The sequence below is a fragment of the Capra hircus genome, chromosome 15 (genome assembly GCF_001704415.2).
Source record: "Capra hircus breed San Clemente chromosome 15, ASM170441v1, whole genome shotgun sequence".
NCBI classification, from domain to species: domain Eukaryota; kingdom Metazoa; phylum Chordata; class Mammalia; order Artiodactyla; family Bovidae; genus Capra; species Capra hircus.
In genome coordinates this window covers 6,175,159-6,197,667 of record NC_030822.1, presented here as the reverse complement: position 1 = coordinate 6,197,667, position 22,509 = coordinate 6,175,159, and the positions used below count along the sequence as shown (strand labels likewise).

At 48.4% G+C, this 22,509-nt stretch overlaps 1 protein-coding gene across 3 annotated transcripts in view; it reads right to left on the bottom strand.

Annotated features, from left to right (window-relative positions):
• The window catches only part of LRP4 (LDL receptor related protein 4), a 53,397-nt gene that overhangs the window by 2,590 nt on the left and 28,298 nt on the right, over positions 1-22,509 (bottom strand). The window contains exons 20-38 of one of the 3 annotated variants that reach the window (XM_018059129.1): positions 21,578-21,779; positions 19,936-20,125; positions 19,720-19,851; positions 18,677-18,817; positions 18,241-18,327; positions 17,963-18,134; positions 16,903-17,065; positions 16,566-16,791; positions 15,885-16,188; positions 13,986-14,204; positions 13,707-13,841; positions 12,580-12,688; positions 10,722-10,866; positions 10,333-10,446; positions 9,458-9,593; positions 5,169-5,236; positions 4,248-4,335; positions 2,515-2,656; positions 424-1,332 (exon numbers count right to left, since the gene is read on the bottom strand). In XM_018059129.1, coding sequence (XP_017914618.1) covers positions 1,288-1,332; positions 2,515-2,656; positions 4,248-4,335; positions 5,169-5,236; positions 9,458-9,593; positions 10,333-10,446; positions 10,722-10,866; positions 12,580-12,688; positions 13,707-13,841; positions 13,986-14,204; positions 15,885-16,188; positions 16,566-16,791; positions 16,903-17,065; positions 17,963-18,134; positions 18,241-18,327; positions 18,677-18,817; positions 19,720-19,851; positions 19,936-20,125; positions 21,578-21,779 — 2,818 coding nt within the window. In that variant the 3' untranslated portion in view covers positions 424-1,287. Of the gene's footprint in view, positions 1-423; positions 1,333-2,514; positions 2,657-4,247; positions 4,336-5,168; positions 5,237-9,457; positions 9,594-10,332; positions 10,447-10,721; positions 10,867-12,579; positions 12,689-13,706; positions 13,842-13,985; positions 14,205-15,884; positions 16,189-16,565; positions 16,792-16,902; positions 17,066-17,962; positions 18,135-18,240; positions 18,328-18,676; positions 18,818-19,719; positions 19,852-19,935; positions 20,126-21,577; positions 21,780-22,509 lie in introns of those variants that run through there. The other 2 variants (XM_018059130.1, XM_018059128.1) reach the window with 2 other exon arrangements.

Below are 22,509 nucleotides of genomic sequence, written 5' to 3'. Positions count from 1 at the left end.
GCCAATGTATAAGGCTGAGCCTAAAAGGAAAGGAGCAGCTTTGATGATCATTACCATTTATCATACGGGGAGGCGGGAGAACCGTGGCTTCCGGCCTTGCGTGAGCCACGCACTGGCTGCGTCACCTGGGGCGAATCACTGAACACCTCCCAAACCCAGGCTCACCTCTTTAGAGCAACAGTACCCATACCTCATAACCTATGGCTGTGAGGGTCAAAACAGGTGATCCAGGAAATGCAATTAGTAGGTACCTAACGTATAAAATCTAACACGTAACATGCACTACGTCATGTTAGCTATTGCCACATCACTAATGTGGTTTATTAATGGGACAGCATGCTAAGATACTGGCCAGAAGCAATTGATGGAAGCAGTTAAATGTTCACTTATTCAAGGTTTTAAACCACTTTTGTGCTATTTTATTCTTTTTTGTTTGTTTTTTAAAGTAGAGTTGATTTACAATGTTGTGTTAGTTTCTGGTGTACAGCAAAGTGATTCAGTTAAAATTCTTTTTCAGATTCTTTTCCACTATAGTTTATTACAAGATATTGAACATAGCTCCATGTTCTATTTTAGTCTTAATTCTCTTCTAATGTTCTTAAGAAAAATTTCAGAAGGTAAGGCAGAAAGGCTCTCATTTGGGTTCTAAGTGTCAATCCACTGGGGACCTGTAACCTACAAGCTTTAGTGTGAGGTTATTCTGGCTCTGCTCCCATGAGCCTTGGGGCCATTCTCAAGCACCCAGGGATCGTTCCAAGGAAGCCTTAAGTTCTGCTCAGGCTTCTCCGTTTTTGGATTCCTCAAAGGACAGCCTTACTCCTGGTTTCTGGGGGATACCAACCCACATGCCGCCACTGCCAAGAGAAAAATGGGCCATGGCTTGGCTTCTGTCCCTGGGATAGTGTTCCTGCCAAGAGCCCTGCAACTGCTGCTTTATTTTAGTAACAGTTCAATTCCACAGATATTTATTGAGCCCCTACAATAAGCAGGATGCTTTGATGGTTACACAACATAAAATGTGGTCCTCCCAGCCCTCTGGGAGTAAGAGCTCCCTCAATCAAGCAGAGAGAGACACAGCACACGAGCCCACAGGCACGCACACACATGCCCAGTCACCAAGCACACGCTCCATGCCGAATTAGTGTAGATAAGACGCAGCCCACTCAGTGTCTTCATCACAGAGACACGGGGGTAAGTCAGGAAGAGGTGGGTGGCACGGCACTAGCAATGGGGGATACCACTCCCTCTACAAACACACAGCAACAGGTACCTGAAATGAAGAGGAAATCAGAAGAGAAAGGGTGAAAGACTATCAGAGGGGTGAAAGAGCTGCTGAGGAGAAAGCATACAACAGGAGAAAGAGACATGATTTTAGTGTCTAACCGAGGGCCCTCACTGGGGGTCCTTTCTGGGGCATCAGACACGCCAGGAACCCAAGAAGCTTCCAGAGTCTTTCTCTCAAAAGATATTAATAGAGAAGGGGGGGGGTCCTGTCATCCCTGAATCTGCAAGCTATCCCTACAGGTTCGGTTTTGGCTTGTAGCAGGTTTTTTTAATAGGGGAATTCGTGGGTCCTGAAATCACATGATTATTATGCAGAGGGTACTAGTTACGCAGAGGAGCTCTGTCGGTGTGAGGGCTGGTTTTGACTGTGCTAGACAGGCCAAGAGAATCTCATATAGTCCCATACAGGATAATTTCTAATGAAGGGTTGCAGGATTTTAGGGAAAAAAAGTCCTAGGTTATACGCCCTCATTGAAATGGGACTATTTTTCATGCCTAAACATTCAGCAAATAATTTTTCACAACAAAGGAGTTAAAAGCACATAAACTTTCAGAATTATAGAGAAATTCCTTTAGATTCTGTGATAAAAGGAAGAATAGCAAAACACCAGCCAATCCCAGCTACAGCTTGGGCGCCGACAGCTTGGATCAGGGGTTAGAAAGCGGGAGTCCAGGAGTTCTAGGAGTTTGGGGTCATTCTAAAGGGGCACAGCCTCACTGCTGGGGAATGACAGCTCTAGAAGGGATGGAACCTGGGAAAACATGTTTGGGCAGGGAGGTGCACACCCACATGCTTTCAGACCTAAACCTCCTGGGATCTGCTTGCTTTCTTTTTTTTTTAAAGTTTTTATTTTTTAAATTGAATTTGTTGCAGTAATGCTTCTGTTTTTATGTTTTAGGTTTTTGGCCCCAAAGCATGTGGGATCTTAGCTTCCTGCCCAGGGATTGAACCCACACCCTCTGCGTCGGAAGGTGAGGTCCCAACCACACCAGGGACATCCCTGGAATCTGCTTTCTAACCTTGCTCTCACCAGGGCCCCTCAAGCTGGTCCCTCACAAGCTGCCAACCTCGCCAGAAACCCAAATCACATTCCAGTCTTCTCTTCACTGTCGCTCCCAAGATGGCAGGACCACCCAGCACCCCTCCCTGCAGCCTTACTGCTCAGGCGACTGGAGCGTAATCCCCCGCCCCCTCCAGAAACACTCTCAGATACGAGTCTTCATGTTTACCTCTTTCTTATAGCACAGTTGATTGTACATGGCCGGTTTGGGGGTCGCTTCGATCTTCACTTCCTGAGTGGAAGTTCGGTAGGAGGGGTTGCTGTAGGTCAGGTTCCCCATTCCAGGATCAGTTAACTTAGACTTTTTGTGTCTTTGGAAGAAAAAGGGATGAGAAATTAGTTCAGATCTGTATGGGGAGGATATCTGGGCAGGCAGCCTCGCAGTGGGCCCTGTTTCCTGGTTCTCACACCTTCTGAATCCCTGCCCCGTGAGTGTGGGCTGGGCCTGCTGACTTGCTTCTGTGGAACAGAACGTAGAAAAGTGTGGGATACTAGATTTGGTTACGAGGAAACTCCTGATAAGGAAACTGGCTTCCCTCTTGGCTTGCCCTCCTCTGTCTCTCTCCTGCTTTTGTTCTGAGGGATGCAAGCTGCCATGTTGGAAGTTGTGCTATGGAAAGGCCCACAAGGCAAGGAACTGACAAGGGAGGCCTCCAGCCCACAGCCTGTGAGGAACTGAATCCTGGGCTTAGAAGGGAATCCTTGCCCTTCCTCTTGCAGTCAAGTCTCAAGACAAGACTGGAACCCTGGCTGACACCTGGATTGCCTGAGACAGCCTGAGGCAGAGGCACCAGCTAAGCCGCACCCAGATTTCTGACCCACAGAAACTGTGAGGTAATCAGTGGTTGTCACTTTAAGTTGCTAAGTTTGGGGTTAATGTTGTACAGCAATAGAAAACGAATACACCAAGCTTTAGTGTCAAGACAGACCCATGTTTCAATCCCACTTCTGTTACTTATTAGCTGCTAGGGATGTTGGTGGACATAATCTAAACTTCCTGAACTTTAGATCCTCATCTGTAAAGTGAGGAACAATAATATCTGTATTATAAGGTGGCTGTGGCGTTGAGACATATTCATTAAATGGTAGCTGTTACTATTATTACTGTCGTGGTGGTGGTGGTTTAGTTGCTAAGTCGTGTCCGACTCTTGTGACCCCATGGACTGTAGCCTGCCAGGCTCCTCTATCCATGGGATTCTCCAGGGAAGTAAACTGGAGTGGATTGCCATTTCCTTCTCCAGGGGAATATTCCCAACCCAGGACTCGAAACCGGGTCTCCTGCACTGCAGGCAGATTCTTTACCGACTGAGGTATAAAGGAAGCCCATTACTATTGTAGCTGTTGTTATTAGCAGAAGGATGTTTTTGCTGTGAGTTGCATTTAAAGCATTTAGGGGAAATATATATATATAGAGAGAGTGATAAAAAAGTATTCTAACTTGAAATTTAGGATTCCCAGGATTCCTACTGAGCAATGATACATCACCCAACATTGTCATAAAGGGTTGTATTTGCGTGAAGAGAAAATCACTTCCAGCTTCAGTGGTTTGAGGTGGTGTGGGATGGTGGCAAAAAAGCAAAGCTGCTAGATCAGTGCCAGCTTTGCCTCTTAACTGTGTGACCTTGGGCGACATCCCCCGTGTCCTCAGGATCCTAGCCCATAAGGAAAATCCCGAGGGTTGCTGGGGTCATGAAATGAGGAAATGACCTGTGATGTGCCTGGGGAAGAAGGGTACACATTCAGGTATCTGCCCTTCCCTTCTGCTGCTCTGCCCAGGGAGCCAGCTTTGAAATGAGGTTGGTCAGCAGCTGAATCAGTGAGCAGTCAGCTTCAAGGGGGTCCCAAACGTGCTAACGGGGCCCTTCAGTGAACAGGTGGCCCCTGCAGTGGGGCTGAGGTTACCTGTACAGCATCAAAGCCGCAATCACCACCAGAATCAGCAGAACGCTGAGGAGTCCACCGATGACGTAGCTGGCATGAAGTCCTTCCCCTGGGAAGAGCAGAGGGATGCTAGGTGGGGACCACGGATGGTCTTCTAGCTGGCGTGAGGGGTGGGAGGATGGAAGGCTCCTTTTTACTTCCCACACCATCTGAGGACAATTACAGGCCTCCTTCTCAGGGAAGAGGCCGCAGGGGGTGGGCGGAGGGGGCTGAGAAGAAACCTATCACTCTGTCAGCATCTCTAACCCCAGTTCTACCACTTACTACCTGTGTGACTTAAGGCAAGATGCTTAACTTCTAAGCCCAAGTTTTCTCATCAGTTAAATGAAAATAATAAATTCCTCATTTATTATTTATATTTAATAATAAATATATAATATCACATAATAAATGTATTACATCTGGAGATAGAAAGTGAGAGTGTATATACAAATACATTCATATACAGTCATGAATACATTGGTCGTTTAGTCACTAAGTCATGTCCAACTCTTTGCAACCCCATGGACTATAGCCCACCAGGCTCCTCTATGAGATTTCCCAGGCAAGCATACTGGAGTGGGTTGCCATTTCCTTCTCCCGGGGGGTCTTCCTGACCCAGGGGTCAAACTTGCAGCTCCTGCTTCGTCAGGCAGGTTTTTTTTTTACCACTGAGCCACCGGGGAACCCGATGCACACACAGATATGGCTTAATAAATAAGTGCCTGGCATACAGAAAGCACTCCAGAAGTGGCAGTGATTTATGGTTGTTCTTTCTATGAGTTTAGTCTAAGGAAAGGGTTCATCAACCCCAGAGTCCCTGTGAAGGTTCCGCAAGATCTCAATGGCGACTTCAATTTCTTACCTCTTATTTTTCAAAGCAGATGGACACTGGGGGCTTACCTGGAGCAGCAGGCACGGCCTCATTGGAATGCGCGCAGAGGCCCAACCGGGCATCCTTTTCAGAGCACCTGTGGGGCAGAGAGAACCAAATGTGAAAGCTACCTGTATTCAACAAAGATCTTGCCTTCCTCCAGGAAAAGTGGAAAGTCCTGTGAGGACCGGGCAAAAGGCCTGGGATCAGGGCTTTCAGATAGGAGACTGTACCAGACAGGAGAGGTTAGAAGCAAGGAGAGGGCAGGACCAGGAAATACAGAGCAACCAGCGTGAGTCTTCAAGATGCTACATGGAACTCTGCTCAGTGTTATGTGGCAGCCTGGATGGGAGAAGCATCTGGGGGAGAATGGATTCATGTACACGTGTGGCTGAGCCCCTTTGCTGTGCGCCTGAAACTGTCACAGCATCGTTCATCAGCTGTTTGTTGTTGTTCAAGTGCATGCTGCTCCATGGCCTGCAGCACACCAGGCTTCCCTGTCCTTCACCATCTCCCTGAGCTGGCTCAAACTCGTGTCCATTGAGTCGGTGATGGCATACCCCAATACAAAAGAAAAAGTTTAAAAAAAAAAACACCCTGGGCTTCCCTGGTAGCTCAGTGGTAAAGAATCCGTGTGCCAATGCAGGAGACATGGGTTTGACCCCTTGTCTGGGAGGGTTCCACATGTGGCAGAGCCCGTGCTCCGCCACAAAAGCTACTGTGTTGAGAAGCCCACGCACCTCACCTGGAGAGTGGCCCCCACTCAGCACAACTAGAGAAAAGCCCGCTCAGCGACGAAGACCCAGCATGGCCAATAAATAAATAAATAAAATTTAAGATGCTTTATCATGTTTAAATGTTTTAAAAATATGTATTCCTTTGTTGTTTTTTGGCCACAAGGCTTGTAGGATTCCAGAACCCCCAACCAGGGATTAAACCCAGGCCCTTGGCAGTGAAGGGGCTTCCCAGGTGGCACTAGAGGTAAGGAACCTGCCTGCCAATGCAGGTAGATATGAGATCCGGGCGCAACCCCTGGGTCGGGAAGATCCCCTGCAGAAGTAAATGGCAACCCGCTCCGGTATTCTTGCCTGGAAAATCCCATGGGCAGAGGAGCCTGGTGGGCTGCAGTCCATAGGGTTGCACAGTTGGACACGACTGAATCAACTTGGCACACTCATGGCAGTGAAACAGTCACAACCACGTGACTGCCAGGGAATTCCCAAAATATGTACTCTTTAAATAGGATTCTTTAAAAAGAAGAAGCAGGTCTGGGAGTGAACTGACTGCTGAAAGAACACTAAAGACATCAAATGGTAGGCTTTATTAAACTACCAGGGTGAGAGGGAAGAAGCTACCAGTTAAGCAAACCTCTCATTGGATAAAGATTATCACAAAGTCTAGAAAGACCTGAAAAAATATATATTTTGTTTTTTCTCTTTCATTCTTTTACATGGGAATATGCAAGACATCCAGAGAGAGGGCTTAGATAACTAACTTGAAATGCTGACAAGGTAACTCCTTTGGGGCACATTCTGAGCTGGCAATTAAAGGTATGTCCTAAAAGGTTAGAGCCCCCGGAGAGGGAAATGGCAACCCACACCAGTATTCTTGCCTGGAAAATTCCATGGACTGGGGAGCCCAGCAGGCTACAGACCATGGGATCACAAAGAATCGATCAAGACTGAGGGACTGACAGTTAAAAGCTTAGAGAAAAGCTGCTTGCAAAAGCATCTGAATCCAAGGTGTACTGAGTCTTCAAGTAGAACTCTGAGAGGAAAAAAATATCTGAGTAGGTTCAAAAGTTCTCTAAATAAGCCCAAATAAGATCAGATTAATAATGATTTTTAGAGCTTAAAAGTTAGTGAGAAAGGTATGTGTTTATATCATATAACATTTCTATATAAACTCTTCTAACAAGAGAAAACAGGCCAACACAATGTTGGAAAGCAATTATCCTCCAATTAAAAGTAAATTCAAAAAAGAGAAAATGGGGCACATAGAATAAATTTGATCTAATTTCAGGGACAACAGTCTAGAGTTGCCATTAGGGCTTATTACTCTGTTTCTGTTTTCACAATTGGAAGCAAGTATTAACTACCTTTTAAGCTACAGTTGATACTAAAAATAATATGACAGTAAAAATGATCTAACAGAAAAATGCCTGGGAAGATAGACATCAAAAGAGTAAAACTAGGAAATGAAATCAATATCTCAAGAAGGTGTCTGCACCCCACGTTCAATGTAGCATTATTTATAATAGCCAAGACATGGAAACCACCAAAGTGTCCATCAGTGGATGAATGGATAAAGAAAATGTTTGTATAGGGATACAATGGAACATTATTCAGCCATTAAAAAAGGGGGGGGCACATTCTGCCATTTGCAATAACATGGATGGACCTTCAGGGCATTATGCTAAGTAAAATAAGTCAGACAGAGATGTCACTTATACATGGACTCTGAAAAAAGATCAATAGATATAATTAATATCATACAGATTGGTAGTTGCCAGCAATGGGGGGTTTGGGGTAGACAAAAGAAGAAAGATGGTCAAAGGGCACAGACTTCCAGTTATAAGTCCTGGGAGTGGAATATACATCATCGTGACTACAGTTAACAATACTGTATATTTGAAAGTTGCTAAGAGAGTAGTTAAAAATTTTTTTAATTAAATTTACTTATTTTTAACTGACGGATAATTGCTTTACAGTACTGTGTTGGTTTCTGTCAAACACCAACAGGAGTCAGCCATAGGAATACCTCTGCCCCCTCCTGAGCCTCCCTCCCTCTGCCCTCCCCACCCCGCCCCTCTAGGTTCTTACAGAGCCCTGGTTTGAGTGCCCTGAGCCACACAGCAGATTCTCAGTGGCTATCTGTTTTACACACGGTCGTGCATATGTTTCCATGTTACTCTCTCCAGACGCCCCACCCTCTCCTTTCTCCCCTACCCCACCCCGTGTCCATTGGGCTGTTCTCTGTCTGCATCTCTATCGCCGCCCTGCACATGGGCTCATTAGCACCATCTTTCTAGATTCCGTATGTATGCATGGATATACGACACTTGTTTTCCTCTTTCTGACTTAATTTACTCTGTATAATAGGCTCTACAGGCTCACCCACCTCATTAGAACTGACTCAAATGCATTCCTTTTTATGGCTGAGTAATATTCCATTGTATTTATGTACCACAGCTTCTTTATCCATTCATTTGTAGCTGGACATCTAGCTTGCTTCCATGTCCTAGCGTTTGTAAATAGCGCTGCAGTGGACATTGGGGTACATGTGACTTTTTCAATTTTGGTTTCCTCAGGGTACATGCCTAGTAGTAAGATCGCTGAAAGAGTAGATTTTAAAAGTTCTCATTGTAAGAAAAAAAAACTGGATACGTGTGGTAATGGATGTTAACTAACTAGACTTATTGTGGTAATAATTTTGCAATATACATATATAACAACAACAAAGAAACACTAAAGGTAATTATATATGCACATATGGGTACTTATTTCTTCTTTACTCCTATCTGTACTTCCAAATTATTTTTTTGCCAAGCATAAATTAAAAAAACACATTTATCTAACTTTCTCTACATTGAATATAACATATTTCATCAATTTTAAGATAAGCATTTTTTCCCTGTATTCTTATATCTCGGAAATAGGGCTGTGTCTTACAATTAATGGCATACCACAATTGCCATTGGTTATTTTTTCAGTTTAATCTCTCAAATCAGGATGCATTTTAAATTGACAGCACTTTCAGCTTAATGAAATACAGTATTTTATGCTTGATTTGAGAACTGTTCATGGCTATGCTTGCCTATTTAATAATGGAGTGTGTGTGTGTGTGAGCACGTGTGTGCACATACATGCCTGTTTTAGTGTTACAGGTCATTATAAGCTAAGGCCATCATATACCTGGGAATGTCTCAAATTAAAAAGCCCCAGCCCAGAGACCACTATGACTTGGTGGCTTCTAAGTAAAATGTAGGATAAGACCATATGCTAAACCTGTTCTGCCAGAGCAGAAATCACAGAAAGAAAGGAAGAAGGAGTAATGCCAGGTGGAAACTCTTCCTGAATGATTTCTCTCTAAAGCTGCTCTTGAAGCTTCTTGCTTCCAGAGCTATAAAAAAAAAAAATCACTTGCAACAATCTACAAGACTAAATATCATCTCCAGTTCCAAACAGCAGGGACTAGTGGATAATGATGTAATCCATTTCCCATCTGCCAGAATTATCAAGCTGAGACTATGGTGGTCTGCTGGCAGGCGATGAGATTTGGATCAGAGAGCCCTCAGGCCCATACTAAATGCACTTACCTCCCTTCCACCTCCTCCAGAGATGTACGGGTCCGGGTGGTAGAAGAACGCAGGGTAGTCGGTAACGTGTTGGGTAGCACGGGGCTCCTTTCACTCATACTGGTAGCCCGGGGAGCTGGGGGCACCAGGCCAGGTACTGGAGAGAAAACAAGGGCTGGAGTGGACCACTGGGGCCCCAAATATCTACCTGTGGTCCAAGAGTAGCATCTGGAGAACCTGACGGAGCCATCTTTTAGCTGCCCTCATCCTAGGCACGCCCGTTAGATGTCCTTCTTACTAAAAAGGATTTGGTTTCCAATATTAACAGCTCTGGATGGGCTAGCTGGCCCACAAAGGGCAGGAAGAAAGAGAGTCATGCACAGGTTACAGCAGGGATCAGGGACTCAAGAGAGCTGATTTCCATTCTAGTAAATGCCAGTAGCCAGGGACTTCCCTGGTGGTCCAGTGGCTAAGAACCTGCCTTCCATTGCAGGGGATGTGGGTTGGATGCCTGGTCGGGGAGCTAAGATCCTACATGTTGCAGGACAACTGAGCCCATGCGCCCCAACTAGAGAAAGCCCGTGCACGGTAATACTAAGCCACGTGCTCCAGAGCCCGAAGCCCACGTGCCACAACAAGAAGCCAGCACGCTGCAGCTAGAGAAGTCCCCACGTGACGCCAGGAAGACCCAGCACAGCCACGTACATACGTACATACGTTCGTGCCGGAAGCCAGACAAACCCGCTCTGTGCCTTTCCAAACCTCAAGCTCATTGCTCCTAGTCGCTCGGCTGTAAGATCCGCTGAGGGACAGTCTCAGCCAGATGGAAAAAGCTGCTGACCTCCTGCCCTTGCAAGGGCTCTGCTGTTGCAGGGGGGCCCATCAGTCCAACTCACCGAGGGAGCAGGGCCGGCCGTCGGGCTCATCAGGACAGGCACACACAAAGTCCGAGGTTCTGGCAAAGCAGAGGTGGGTGCAGCCACCGTTGTTCACGCCACAGGCGTTGGTCCCTGGGAGCAAAGCAGATGAAGGTCTGGCCTGGTACAGAATCAAGTCTCCCAGTTTGACGCTTCTCCAAATGGAGGAGATTCAGGGCTCCTCGACTCCCAGGGACAGTGGGGCAGGAAGGAGGGGTATAACAACAGGGGGCTGAAAAGGCCTAAGAGCTTCAGATGTGAACCCATGGCTCTCCAGTGGCTCTGACCGTCTTGGTTATTAACAGTCCTTGGGGTGATCAACAAACCCCCCCAGTGGTACGGAAGCAGCCTCAGGACCGGGAGCCCACCTGTCTGCCGCTGAGGGGAGACCACGATGATATCCATGAGTCCCTCCACATTCGCCAACACTGTCTCCTTGTTCCGGCCTGAGTACTTGTCCACACGCTGGATGGACTTGGTCTGCCAGTCTGTCCAGTAGATCCACCTGTCCTGCTACTCAGCAGGGGGACCCCAAAAGGGTAACTATTAATAGGCAGACCCCACGACAGCTTCCGTGCCTCGGCCCATTCATTCCCGCTGCCCGGGTGCCCTCTTCTTCATATATCCGGGTCAACTCGTATGCATCCCCACATATGGCATTACCCAGGAGATCTCCCCCAGTCCACAGAGAATTCACCCTTCTCTCCATGCTGTTCTGAGCTGTGTCCTCCCTTCTACACGCGGGTTTTGACATTCTATGGTCATCTGTTTACATGTCTGTCTGTCCTGCCAGATTAAGCCCTTCAAGGACAAGAATGTGCTTCATTCATCTCTCAATTCCCAGCACTAACATGTAGTCCTCAGTCAGTCAACTCAGTGGCTCAGCGAATAACTGAGTTCCTGTACCTAGCAAACAGGAGTAAACTGTGGAGGTGGGGGGTCCTTCTGGGTCCCTGTTCTCACAGGCCCTTCACTCATAGCCCTGGCCCAAGTTCCCTGGTTACCTCTGCAGGCAGCTGCCCTCTAATTCAGTGATCTTGAGATTCTCAACCAGGGGAGGAAGGACAGTGTAGGCGGTTCCCCTCCCATCCCTAGGGTATACATCAGAAACCCCAGGGAAACCTGCAGACTAGAAAACTAAGCTCAGTATAATCCTGTAGTTTTACATGTAGAGTACCAGGGAGGAAAGCCTATCATTAAGTGAAGTCAGAGAAAATCTTTTGGCTGGTAGGATATAATGCAGAATATAGATAGAGTGGATGTTTTTTCAAAAAAAAGACAAAGATTTTTGAATGATTGAGCATCCCTGTTTTGGCCCCTGCCTTTTTCCTTCCTTGAATTGTTTTACAAGGTTAGAACTCTTAAAAAACAATGTCAGCCAATACTAATGAAAATGATCAGAAATAACACACATTGCGTGGCAGGTACTGTGTTAATGCTTTGTGTATATTTCGGGCTTCCCTGGTGGCTCAGATAGTAAAGAATCCGCCTGCAATGCGGGAGACCCGGGTTCCATCCCTGGGTGGAGAAGATCCCCTGGAGGAGGGAATGGCTACCCACTCCAGGATTCTTGCCTGGAGAATTCCATGGACAGAAGAGCCTGGCAGGCTACAGTTCATGGGGTCACAAAGAGTCAGACACGACTTCAAGACAACACTATTATTAAACTCATTACTTTTACAGGTAAGTGAAGCTTAGAAAGTTCACTATCTTGTCCACATTGCCCAGTCACTTCATGACACAGGCAGAACTTGAACCCACAAAGCTGGCTCGTTGGAGGCACTCACCCAATAAACTTACTGACTGCCTCGTTGCCTCAAAACGCTGGCTCTCAGCCACTCCACTGTCTGGCTGTTAATTGAGCTGCCTGAGTTTGCTTGCTGGGACCACGGCACTGGGATCAACTGGGGAACTTGTTAAAATGAATATTCCCAGCCAGACCCTTAGGAGGCAGATTCTTTATATCTGGTGCCCAGGAATGTGCATTTTCACAAGTCCCACGGCTGACTCTGTACACAGCTGTGGGAGAGCCACCCCTCTGAATGCTAGAATGTGGGCAAGCGGGAGCAGCAGGGTGCAGGGCGGCAAGACTTCCGTGTACAAGAATCACTCCCAAAATGGGCTTCTGAAGCACACCTGTTCAGCAGCATCTGGAGCAGACACAGAGCCCCGAGGAAATATCGCCCCCCCAGCAAGGAGCGTGAGTCCCGTTCTCCGAGTCAGTACCTGCGTGAGAGCAAAGGGGTGAGACACGTGGCTGACCAGGACCTGTCGGAGCTTCCCGCTGAGATCAGCACTCTCAATCCGATCCAGGTGGGCATCCACCCAGTAGATCCTGCGAAGGAGAAAAAGTAGCCACTGACGACATGAGCCAGGTACCCAGCCCTGCCCTCAGGGAGCCGGCTGTCCCCTCCTGAGCTGAGCTGGCGGGTGCGGTGAGCAGTCGTGGTGACCTGATGAGGGGGTCGCTGGGAGTCCCTAAGCTGAAGAGTGGAATTGGGATGGTGACTCATAAGTGGGGAGACCAGGGCGGTTCTGGAGAGGGGTAGAAAACAAGTGACCTCAGGGGAGCCAGCACCCCATCTCATCTTCAGCAACTCGATCACCCTTTGACTCCTACAGAGACATCACTTGGCTGAAAAAGGTCCATCTAGTCAAAGCTATGATTTCTCCAGTAAAATATGGATGTGAGAATTGGACTATAAAGAAAGCTGAGTGCCAAAGAATTGATGCTTTTGAACTGTGGTGTTGGAGAAGACTCTTAAGAGCCCCTTGGACTGCAAGGAGATCAAACCAGTTCATCCTAAAGGAAATCAGTCCTGAATATTCATTATTCAGGAGGGACTGATGCTGAAGCTCCAGTACTTTGGCCACCTGATGAGAGCAGCTGAATCAGTGGAAAAGACCCTGATGTTGGGAAAGATTGAGGGCAGGAGGAGAAGGGGAGGACAGAGGATGAGATGGTTGGACGGCATCATCGACTCAGTGGACATGGGTTTGAGCAGACTCTGGGAGATAGTGAAGGACAGGGAAGCCTGACGTGCTGCAGTCCATGGGGTTGCAAAGAGTCCGACATGACAGCAACTGAACAACAACAACAAAATAAATTAAAAAAGAAAAACATGTAAACCAGATAAACAAAGCCCACTTGAGGGCTGAATGCTGGGTTCAGCGACTCCTGTTCCAAGAGCACGTTGCCTCATTCCTTCTCGCTGCTTGCTCTGCCCTACCCACCAAGGAGCTCTCACCCCTATCAAGGAGGGTGAGTCCCATTCTCCGAGTCAGTTTTTTTTTTCACTACTTCTCCTCTGCCCACCCAATTTCCAGGATGCCATCTGGGACAGGATTCCCACCTGCGCGTATCATAGTCCAGGGTAAGTCCATTGGGCCAACCCAGGTCTGTGTTGATGAGGACCTTCCGCTCAGAGCCATCCAAGTTTGCCCGTTCGATCTTGGCGATGTGGCCCCAGTCTGTCCAGAAGAGGAACCTGGGACACGATGGTGCCATCAGCAAGGCATGGGAAGATGGCACCCAGAGGTCGAGAGAATACCATTTAGAAAGAGGCATATTCAAGCGCCTCCTCCCCAGGCCCTTCTCCCCTGGGTCTCTTTCCTGCTGGCCAAAAACTTACCCCTTCCTGGGGAAAACAGCGATGGCCCGAGGCTCATCCAGGCTGTTGTTGATCAGCACTTTGCGGCAGGAACCGTCCAGCCTCGACGCTTCGATGGTATTTCGGCCCGTATCTGTCCAATACAGATTCCGGGCCACCCAGTCCACTGCCAGCCCGTCAGTGGTCTTCAGCCCACGCCCGATCACCGTCTCCATGTTGCTGCCGTTCAGATCTGCTCGCCTTGAGGAGCAGCCCAGGGTTAGATGACTGATCAGATCAGCAATAGGCTGATACCCCTTTAATCCACATTCCCAGAGTTGGATTCCCACTACACTGTAAGCTCCAAGGGGCGGGGACCAAGTGTTTATAAGTACATGCATGTATGTGCGCATGCTAAGCAGCTTCAGTCGTGTCCGACTCTCTGCGACCCTGTGGATTGTAGCCCGCCAGGCTCCTCTGTCTTTGGGATTCTCCAGGCAAGAATACTGGAGTGGGTCGCCATGCCCTCCTCCAGGGGATCTTCCTGACCCAGGGAGCAAACCCACGCCTCTTAAGTCTAACCTGGGTTGGCAGGAGGGTTCTTTACCACTAGCGCCACCTGGGAAGCCCATTTGTAAGTACACTCCTCCATGTCTAGCACAGTAGGTATTCAAAATACTTGCGGATCTAATGAATAAAGTATTGGGAGGACAGAGTGTTTCCTGCTCTAAGTAGGTGGCATTTGGGCCCATGTCTTGCCAGAAGACAGGTTAATAAGCCCCATACACCTTCAGGAGGAGACAAGGATTGCTAGGTGGTGATCAGAAGAAAGGGAAGATTTTCAAAATCTACCTGTGCATTTTTTATAATATAGCAGGGAATTCAACCCAGGATGGGGGAAGGGGCATGCCACCAGCACATGGGGGCCTTCTCTAAACTCTACATGCCCACCAGCTCTCAGGACAAGATTCTAATACACCCCTCAGGGAGAAAAAGGGGAATGCTCCTGTTCTTCCACGTGAGAATCTCTGCCACGGCAAACCCCTCTAATGGTACGTGAACGTACGTGAATGTACATGAACGTACATGAACACAGGGTACTACATTCCTTGGTTGTGTTGGGTGAAAAATTGAAAGAATAAAAAATTTAAATAAAACAAAAAATATTTAAAAAACAAAAACAAGCACAACCTCACAAACCACCATAAAGCTTGCATTTGGCTGGTATTTCTGTATTACAATACACTCAGTCTGGCGATGTGGCCAACTAATCAGTGAGTCTTAGAGGATCCATGGAACTCCTGTAGGGTCCAGAAGTAGGGGTAGAAGGCTCCAGATCCCTAGCCTGACTTTATCTGTTGGTTTTACATACTGGACTTCTAGTCCTCTTTAAATAGGGAAATTCCCTCGGGGTCCAGTGGGTGAGACACTGTTTCCAGTGCAGGCAGCATGGGTTTAATCCCTGGTCAGAGAATCCCGCAAGCTGCATGGTGCGACCAAAAATATACATTTACGAAACGCAAGATAGGCCATGCGTGTGCGCTCAGTCATGTCCAACTCTGTGCCACCCCATGGACTGTAGCCCGCCAGGCTCCTCTGTCCGTGGAATTTTCCAGGCAAGCATACTGGAGTGGGTTGCCATTTCCTCCTCCAGGGGACCTTCCCAACCCAGGGATCAGACCCAGGTCTCTTGAGTCTCCTGCACTAGCAGGCGGATTCTTTTATCACTGTGAAAGCACATCGGAATCTTCAAACAAGCAAACAAACAAAAAAGTTTGAAACTCTTCTGGGATAACACTGCAAAGTGAACAAATCCAGGTGAGAACTCCCTATCCAAGTTGCCAAATCAGTCCGTTTAGAGGTGACCCCTGACCATGACCTCAGCCATCAGAGACGGGAAGCAGGTCTGTGTCCTCTGGAGGTTTTCGGGGACACTCATACCTGATAACATCCAGGAACACATCCGTGTAATAGACCTTGCCATCCACACTGTCGTAGTCCAGGGAGATGACATTGTTGAGCTCCGGGACCGGTACATGCACATCCGTGTGGTCGCTGGTGTCCAGGGAGATACGCCGGATGGAGCCACGGCTGGAGAAGAGCAGGTACGTCTCAGGAGCGGGGTCGCAGGTCTTCCCATCTCCCTTCAGCTGGATGCCGGTGGGGCAGGCACAGGAAAAGCCCGAGGGCCGGGGCAGGCACAGGTGAGAGCAGCCACCATTCCTGGGTCCACACTTGTTCACACCTGGTGACGAAAGAGAGAGAACGGGGCAAGTTTTGACACCCGGCCTGGAATACGGTCTGAATCTTAACCAAGGCACGGGTTTGCTAGTGCCTGACGGTCTACTGTTCTGCATAACAGGATTTGGTGCCCAGCAGGGATGAGCTAGAAGGAGCAGGGGTGTCTCCGGGAGTCCTTTAAAGGGGACAGCACCCTGCCGTGGGAATATGCAGTACCCGTTGTACCCAGAGGGAACACAGCCTGATCCTGGAGGAGGGGCTTAGGCAGGTCCCTGTCCCTCTGGTTGTAAAGGCATCTCTCTGCTCTGGATAGATCTCTGATGCTGAGATGGCCCCAGAAAGTCAGAGGCCTCTGGCTCACAGCCCTCGGGGTCTTCTCACCCAGGGGCTGTGACCGGTCCACAGCCTGGATGTCCATGAGGCCTGGCAGGTTGGACCTCACCAGGATGACGTTGCTGCCAGTCCCCTTGTCAGCACGGTGGATGCTACGGGTCTGCCAGTCAGTCCAGTAGATATAGGCGTCGAGCAGGGTGAGGCCATATGGGTGCTGCACAGGTGATACCAATGTGTGCCGATTGGCACCGTTCAGATCCGCAGCCTCAATTCGCTGTGGAGGAAGGAGAGGGTACCGGGTGGCTGTTAGGAGGCTGGAAGCCCTCAGCAGAGATCCCGCGGCCCTCCTATACTCCCAGGCTCTGCGCAGGAGCAGGACCCCCACCTCGGTGTGGGCATCAGCCCAGAGCAGCTGGGAGCTGGCCTTGTCCACAGTCAGTCCGTTGGGCCACCCGAGGTTGCTGTTGATGAGCACGGTGCGGTCGGAGCCGTCCATCCCAGACCGCTCCAGCTTGGCATGCTCCCCCCAGTCCGTCCAGTACATGAACCTGGGCAAGAAACGGTAATAGCTGGTTCCTCCCACAGCTCCTCTACACGGGGAGTCCTCACAATACGCCAAACACCGTGGAAAGCATTTACACGCACAAACAGGAGTTGTTTAATGACTACAGAGTTTCAGATTTGCCAGACGAAAAAGTTCTGGAGACCTGTTTCGCAATAATGTGAAAGTGCTAACACTACTGAACTGTATGCTTGAAAATGGCTAAGATGGTAAATTTAATGTTATGTTTTTCATGATTAAGAAAACAGGACTTTCAGGACTTTCCCGGTGGTCCAGTGGCTAAGACTCGTGTTCACAATGCAGGGGGTCTAGCTTCAATCCCTGGTCAGGGAACTAGATCCCACATGCCATAATTAAGACTCTGCACAGCCAAAGAAATATTTGTTTTTAATGATTAAAATATTTTAAAAATTAAAATAAAAAATTTTTAAGTACTTTCCATGCATTATCTCACTTAATCCTTACAAGGTCCTCAAGGCATGCATTTTCATTATCACCTCCACGTTACAGGTAAGGAAATTGAGGACCACACGTGTGTGCTAAGTCGCATCTGTCGCGTCTGACTCTTTGGGCCCCTATGGGCTGCAGAAGCCAGACTCCTCTGATCATGGGATTCTCCAGGCACGAAGAGTGGAGTGTGTCGCCATTTGGGGACCAGGGAGGTTAAATATTGAACCAAAGGGACAGACGCAGCTAATAAATGGTGAAAAAAATTGAATTCTGGATTTCTGATTCCAGGGTTCACGCTTGGAACCTCTAGGCTACACTGCCACCCTGAAGGCCATCACATGGGAGAGGAAGTGCCCCCCGGAAGGTCAGTCTCGGTGCTCCTGCGAGGCGGGCGTGCTCATCCTGCCGCCCAGGGCCCCAGCGCCGCTCTCACCCCATCTCATGGTACAGTACGATGGCGCGCGGGCTGTCAAGGTTCTGCCACACCAACACCTTCCGCATGGACCCGTCCAGGTTGCCCACTTCGATCCGGTTGGTTCCCGTATCTGTCCAGTACACTTTCCGGCCGACGGCGTCCACCGCGAGCCCATCTGTGGTCTGCAGCCCTGCAGGAAGTCGACAGAGCACACTGGCTCCTGCCTTAAGACAGACGGGCTCTCTCCCCAGCTCTGTAGCCAGACAGGCGGGCCCAAGGCTGGGAGCAAGGCCCACCTGTGGTGATGAGGTCCTCATGCTGCGAGCCATCCAGACGGGCACGGCTGATCCTGTGCAGCGTGCTGTCTGACCAGTACACTTTTCCTGGAAAGGGAAGGCGTGGCTCAGCCCGGACCTTCACCCCTCCCCGCCTCCACAGGAACACACACAGCTGACTCGTGTTCTGAGACGCCTGGGCACGTCAGAGAGCCCTATGTCCCCAAGGAGAGGAACTCAAGAGAAATACAGAAATATTATAACAGGATAGCCCTTGGCAGAGATGAAGAATGTGGCCCCCAACCCTCATAACGAGAGAAAAAGTGCTACAGAGGTGGGCAGGGGTTGTGCCAGAGGGAACGGGAGGCCCCTAAGCTGTTAGCAGGAGGCAAAGGGGGCAGCGAACAGAGGCAGCCGTTGCTCTAGGGGCCAGGAGAGCAAGGAGGATCACGCAGACCTTCCTGGGGGTCCACCCCAACGGCAATGGTGTTCTTCATGGTCATGTTGATGGGCACCACCACGTCGGCAAAATAAGGGATGTCCAAGGAGACCATGCGGATGTCTATCCTCCTGGCGAAGATGAGGAAACTGTTCATGCCTGCCCAGGTGCAGAGAGAAGGAAAGAGGAGTCATGAGAGGATCTGGAGTAAGGCAAGCTGAAGTTTATGCTTTCTGTCTCCATAAGTTTCTAGTTGTGTGATCCTGCGCACATTATTTACATGGTTTAAGACTCAGTTTCATCATCTGTAAAACGGGGACAATGACAGGGGGGCTGTAGGGATAAAAGATCAATACAGAAAAACCCTTAGCATTGGGTCTGATTCATAGACACAGTCCTGTATTAGTATCACAAAACTGAATCTCTGTGAAATTTAAAAAACTTCATGCAAAGTGAAAGAGGGCTTTGCCCACAGCCTGGGACAATTCAGAGCTCCTTCCTCACTCAAATTCCCTAGGAAGTTCGGGTTCAAATGTAGCCTACCATGCAGCATCCCCCAGGGAGAAACATCAGCTCCCAACATTTGGGCAGCCAGCTCCTGCTTCTGAGACCTTTCAGTTCAGATTATCATGAAGGTTGTGCTGGTCATGCCCTACTCACACAAGTGCCATTTCCAAAGGAGGCGCCATTACCTTGTAATTTATCACATGTTCTAGTATTTATTATACCAGTTTGGGGCAGATGGAACTAAAGTGATTTAGTCCAACAGAATCAGTACATTATAACAATTTCCCAACAGAGGAAAATAAAAAAGAAAGGAGCATCTTTTTCTAATGTGCATGAAGATGCCATGAGACCCAGTTGGACCCTGCTTCTAATCCTGCCTGCCTGTTCCCTTGCATCTCTTCTTTTTTTTTTAAAAAAAAAAGCTTTATCTTGCCCCTAGGCCTTTAGAAGCTTAGGTCCCTCAGACCACATTAGAGTCCACTTGCAAGGAAGGTAGAGAGTCACTGCCTCTGTCCCAGAGAAGCTCTAGCCAGGTCTGTGATGCCTAGACCTACCTGGTGAACAGGTCTTGCCATCAGGCATCACATTAATGCCTGTGGGGCAGGTACAGCTGAAGCCACTTGGATTTGGGGACCGAAGACACAGGTGGCTGCAGCCGCCATTCTCCGTAGCACATGGTGTAGACACTGGGTGGGGAGGAGGGAGTCAACGAGAAGGACCGTGGCAGAGGGAAGCCAAGGAGAAGCCAGTGTGGGCCAAGGGCTGGTCACCTGGGGGCCGCCGGCGGTGGAAGACGTGGATGTCCATCAGGTTCTCCAGGTTCTCCTGCAGGGTCTCCCGGTCCAGCCCCGTCAGCCGGTCGGCACTCTGGATACTCTTGGTCTGCCAGTCGGTCCAGTAGATGCGCTCCCCATAGAGGGTCAGCCCAAATGGGTGGGGCAGCTGGCTTCCGATCAGTACCTGCCAGGGCCCCCGTGCTTACGTCATGCCCCAACCAGGTCTGACGGTACAGAGCAGGCGTCAAGGGGGTACTCTGCCAGTACCCCCTGCTGTGTGACCTTGAGCTAGAGCTGGTAATATCTCTCGAGCCTTGGTCTACCAATCTGTGATAGCACCATGACAGTGCCTGGCTCCAAGGGTTGTGTGATGATGTTAACAGATCATATATTATTTACATCATCTCAAAGAATCTCTACAAGTGACTTACTAACTACAAAAGGAGAAACAGCAACTTCACAGTGGACACCACCTTCACTACACAATCAAAGCTGGTGACTTGCCTGGTGGTTCAGCGGTTAAGACTTTACCTTCCAACGCAGGGGGTGTGGGTTCGATCCCTGGTCAGGGAACTAAGATCCCACATGCCTCGTGGCCAAAAAGCAAAACATAAAACAGAAGCAATATGCCAACAAATTCAATACAGACTTTTAAAATGGTCCACATTAAAAACAAACCTTAGAAGAAAATATTGGTATTGCAATGATGAGACAAGCTGACATCTGCCGCTACTAATAAGGCATACTGAGAAACTCAGGACACAACTTAATGTAGTATTCCTGCCCCAGATGTATAATCTGAATCCGATCACAAAGATACGTCAGACAAATTGAGGGACATTCTACAAAATAACTGGCATTTACTCTTTAAAGATACAAAGATCAAGAAAGATAAAAAAAGCTGAGGAAATGTTCCAGATTAAAGAGACATCATGACTTAAAACAACTGTAATCTGGAGCTGGACCCTAGACTAAAAAAAGAAGGAAAGTTATATGGACATCACTGTAGCAAGTGGTGGTGACACTGAATAGGGACTATGGATTAGACAGTAATGTTGTATCAACATTAAATTTCCTGATATTGATCACCGAAGTGTGATTATGTATGACTGAGTTCTCGTTCTTAGGAAATACACATTGGACTCTCTGGGGTTCAGGGCAGGATGCCTCCAATGCAATCTCAGATGGTTCAGAAAAATAAGGTGTATGCGTGTGTGCGTGTGTGTGCATGCGTAGAGAGAGAATGAGAATGGTATGACCATGTAGCAACATATCAGTTATTGGTTCTTTTGACTATTCCTGCAATTTGTTAAGTTGGAAATTATACCAAAATTAACAGAGAGAGAGAGAGAGAGGTCATAGGCCCAGTATATGACTGGTGATAAATTAGCATTTGTGGTGATGGTTATTAGGAAAGCACTTATACCCCAGCCCACAAGCCACATGGTCCCTAGTTTGCTTTTATCATCAAGGAGCAGGGAGCCCAGGCTCTGGAATGCAGCCAGTCTCAGAGAAATAGCATTCACCCCACACTGGATCTCCCCTAGGCCTCCCCGGGTTCTGCCAGCTGCCAGCCAGGAAGCCCTGTCGGGGAGGCAGTCAGGGCTGTGGGAGGATGCCCACGTGCCACGCTTACCTTCCTCTTGCTGCCATCGAGTCCGGCAAACTCAATCGTCTTCATGCCGGCATCAGCCCAGTAGAGCCTCTGGGACCCATAGTCGATGGCTAATCCATTAGGCCAGGTCAGATTGGAAGAGATGATGACCTGCCGACCTGAGGCATCCATGCCGGCTCGCTCAATCTTGGGGCTTGCACCCCAGTCCGTCCAATACATGTACCTGGGCACAGGCAAGGGGGGTCTTACAAGCCTTCCAGTTACTACCCAGTGGGGATTCAGGGTTCCCAGGGCTCGAGGGTTGCTAGTTGCAGTGGCTGCCCCAGCCTCTTGCCTCAATTTCCAGCTCCCTTCTGGGTTCAGAGCTGTCTCTGCAAGTCTTACATCTTATATCACTACCAAAAGGCACCAAAGGTCTTAACTGTTTCCTTGACTGGATGGGTTAAAGAATTACGGTACATCAACTTAACAGACTTCTATATAACCATCAAAAAAAAAAAATCTACTGATGAAATGGGAAGATATCCAAGATATATAGTCAAGTAAAAAAACCAAGGTACAGCTACAGTAAAAACCACCACCACCACCACCATATGTATGCACACACAAGGAAGAAAATCTGGAAACACTACCCTCCACTGTTAACAACAGTTATTGTTGGAGAGTGACATTGGAGAGAATCTTCACTCTCAATAAACTGTTTAAAAAGACAATGGCTTACTTTGGCAAGCAGACCAAAAAGCAAAAACAAAAAATAAAAAGAAGGAAAAAAAATTTTTAGATGTAAAAGATTTCCTTGGCCATGAAGGAGACAGATTGGTCACGATGCTCTGAGGTTTATACAGCTGCTCGTGCTTCCTCGGTGTGCCTGTAAGATCTAGCCTCTCTCCCTAGCCTCCAGACTCCACTCTAGTCCTCAGGTCTGGGGGTAGCGGGAGGGCTTGTTCCAAAGG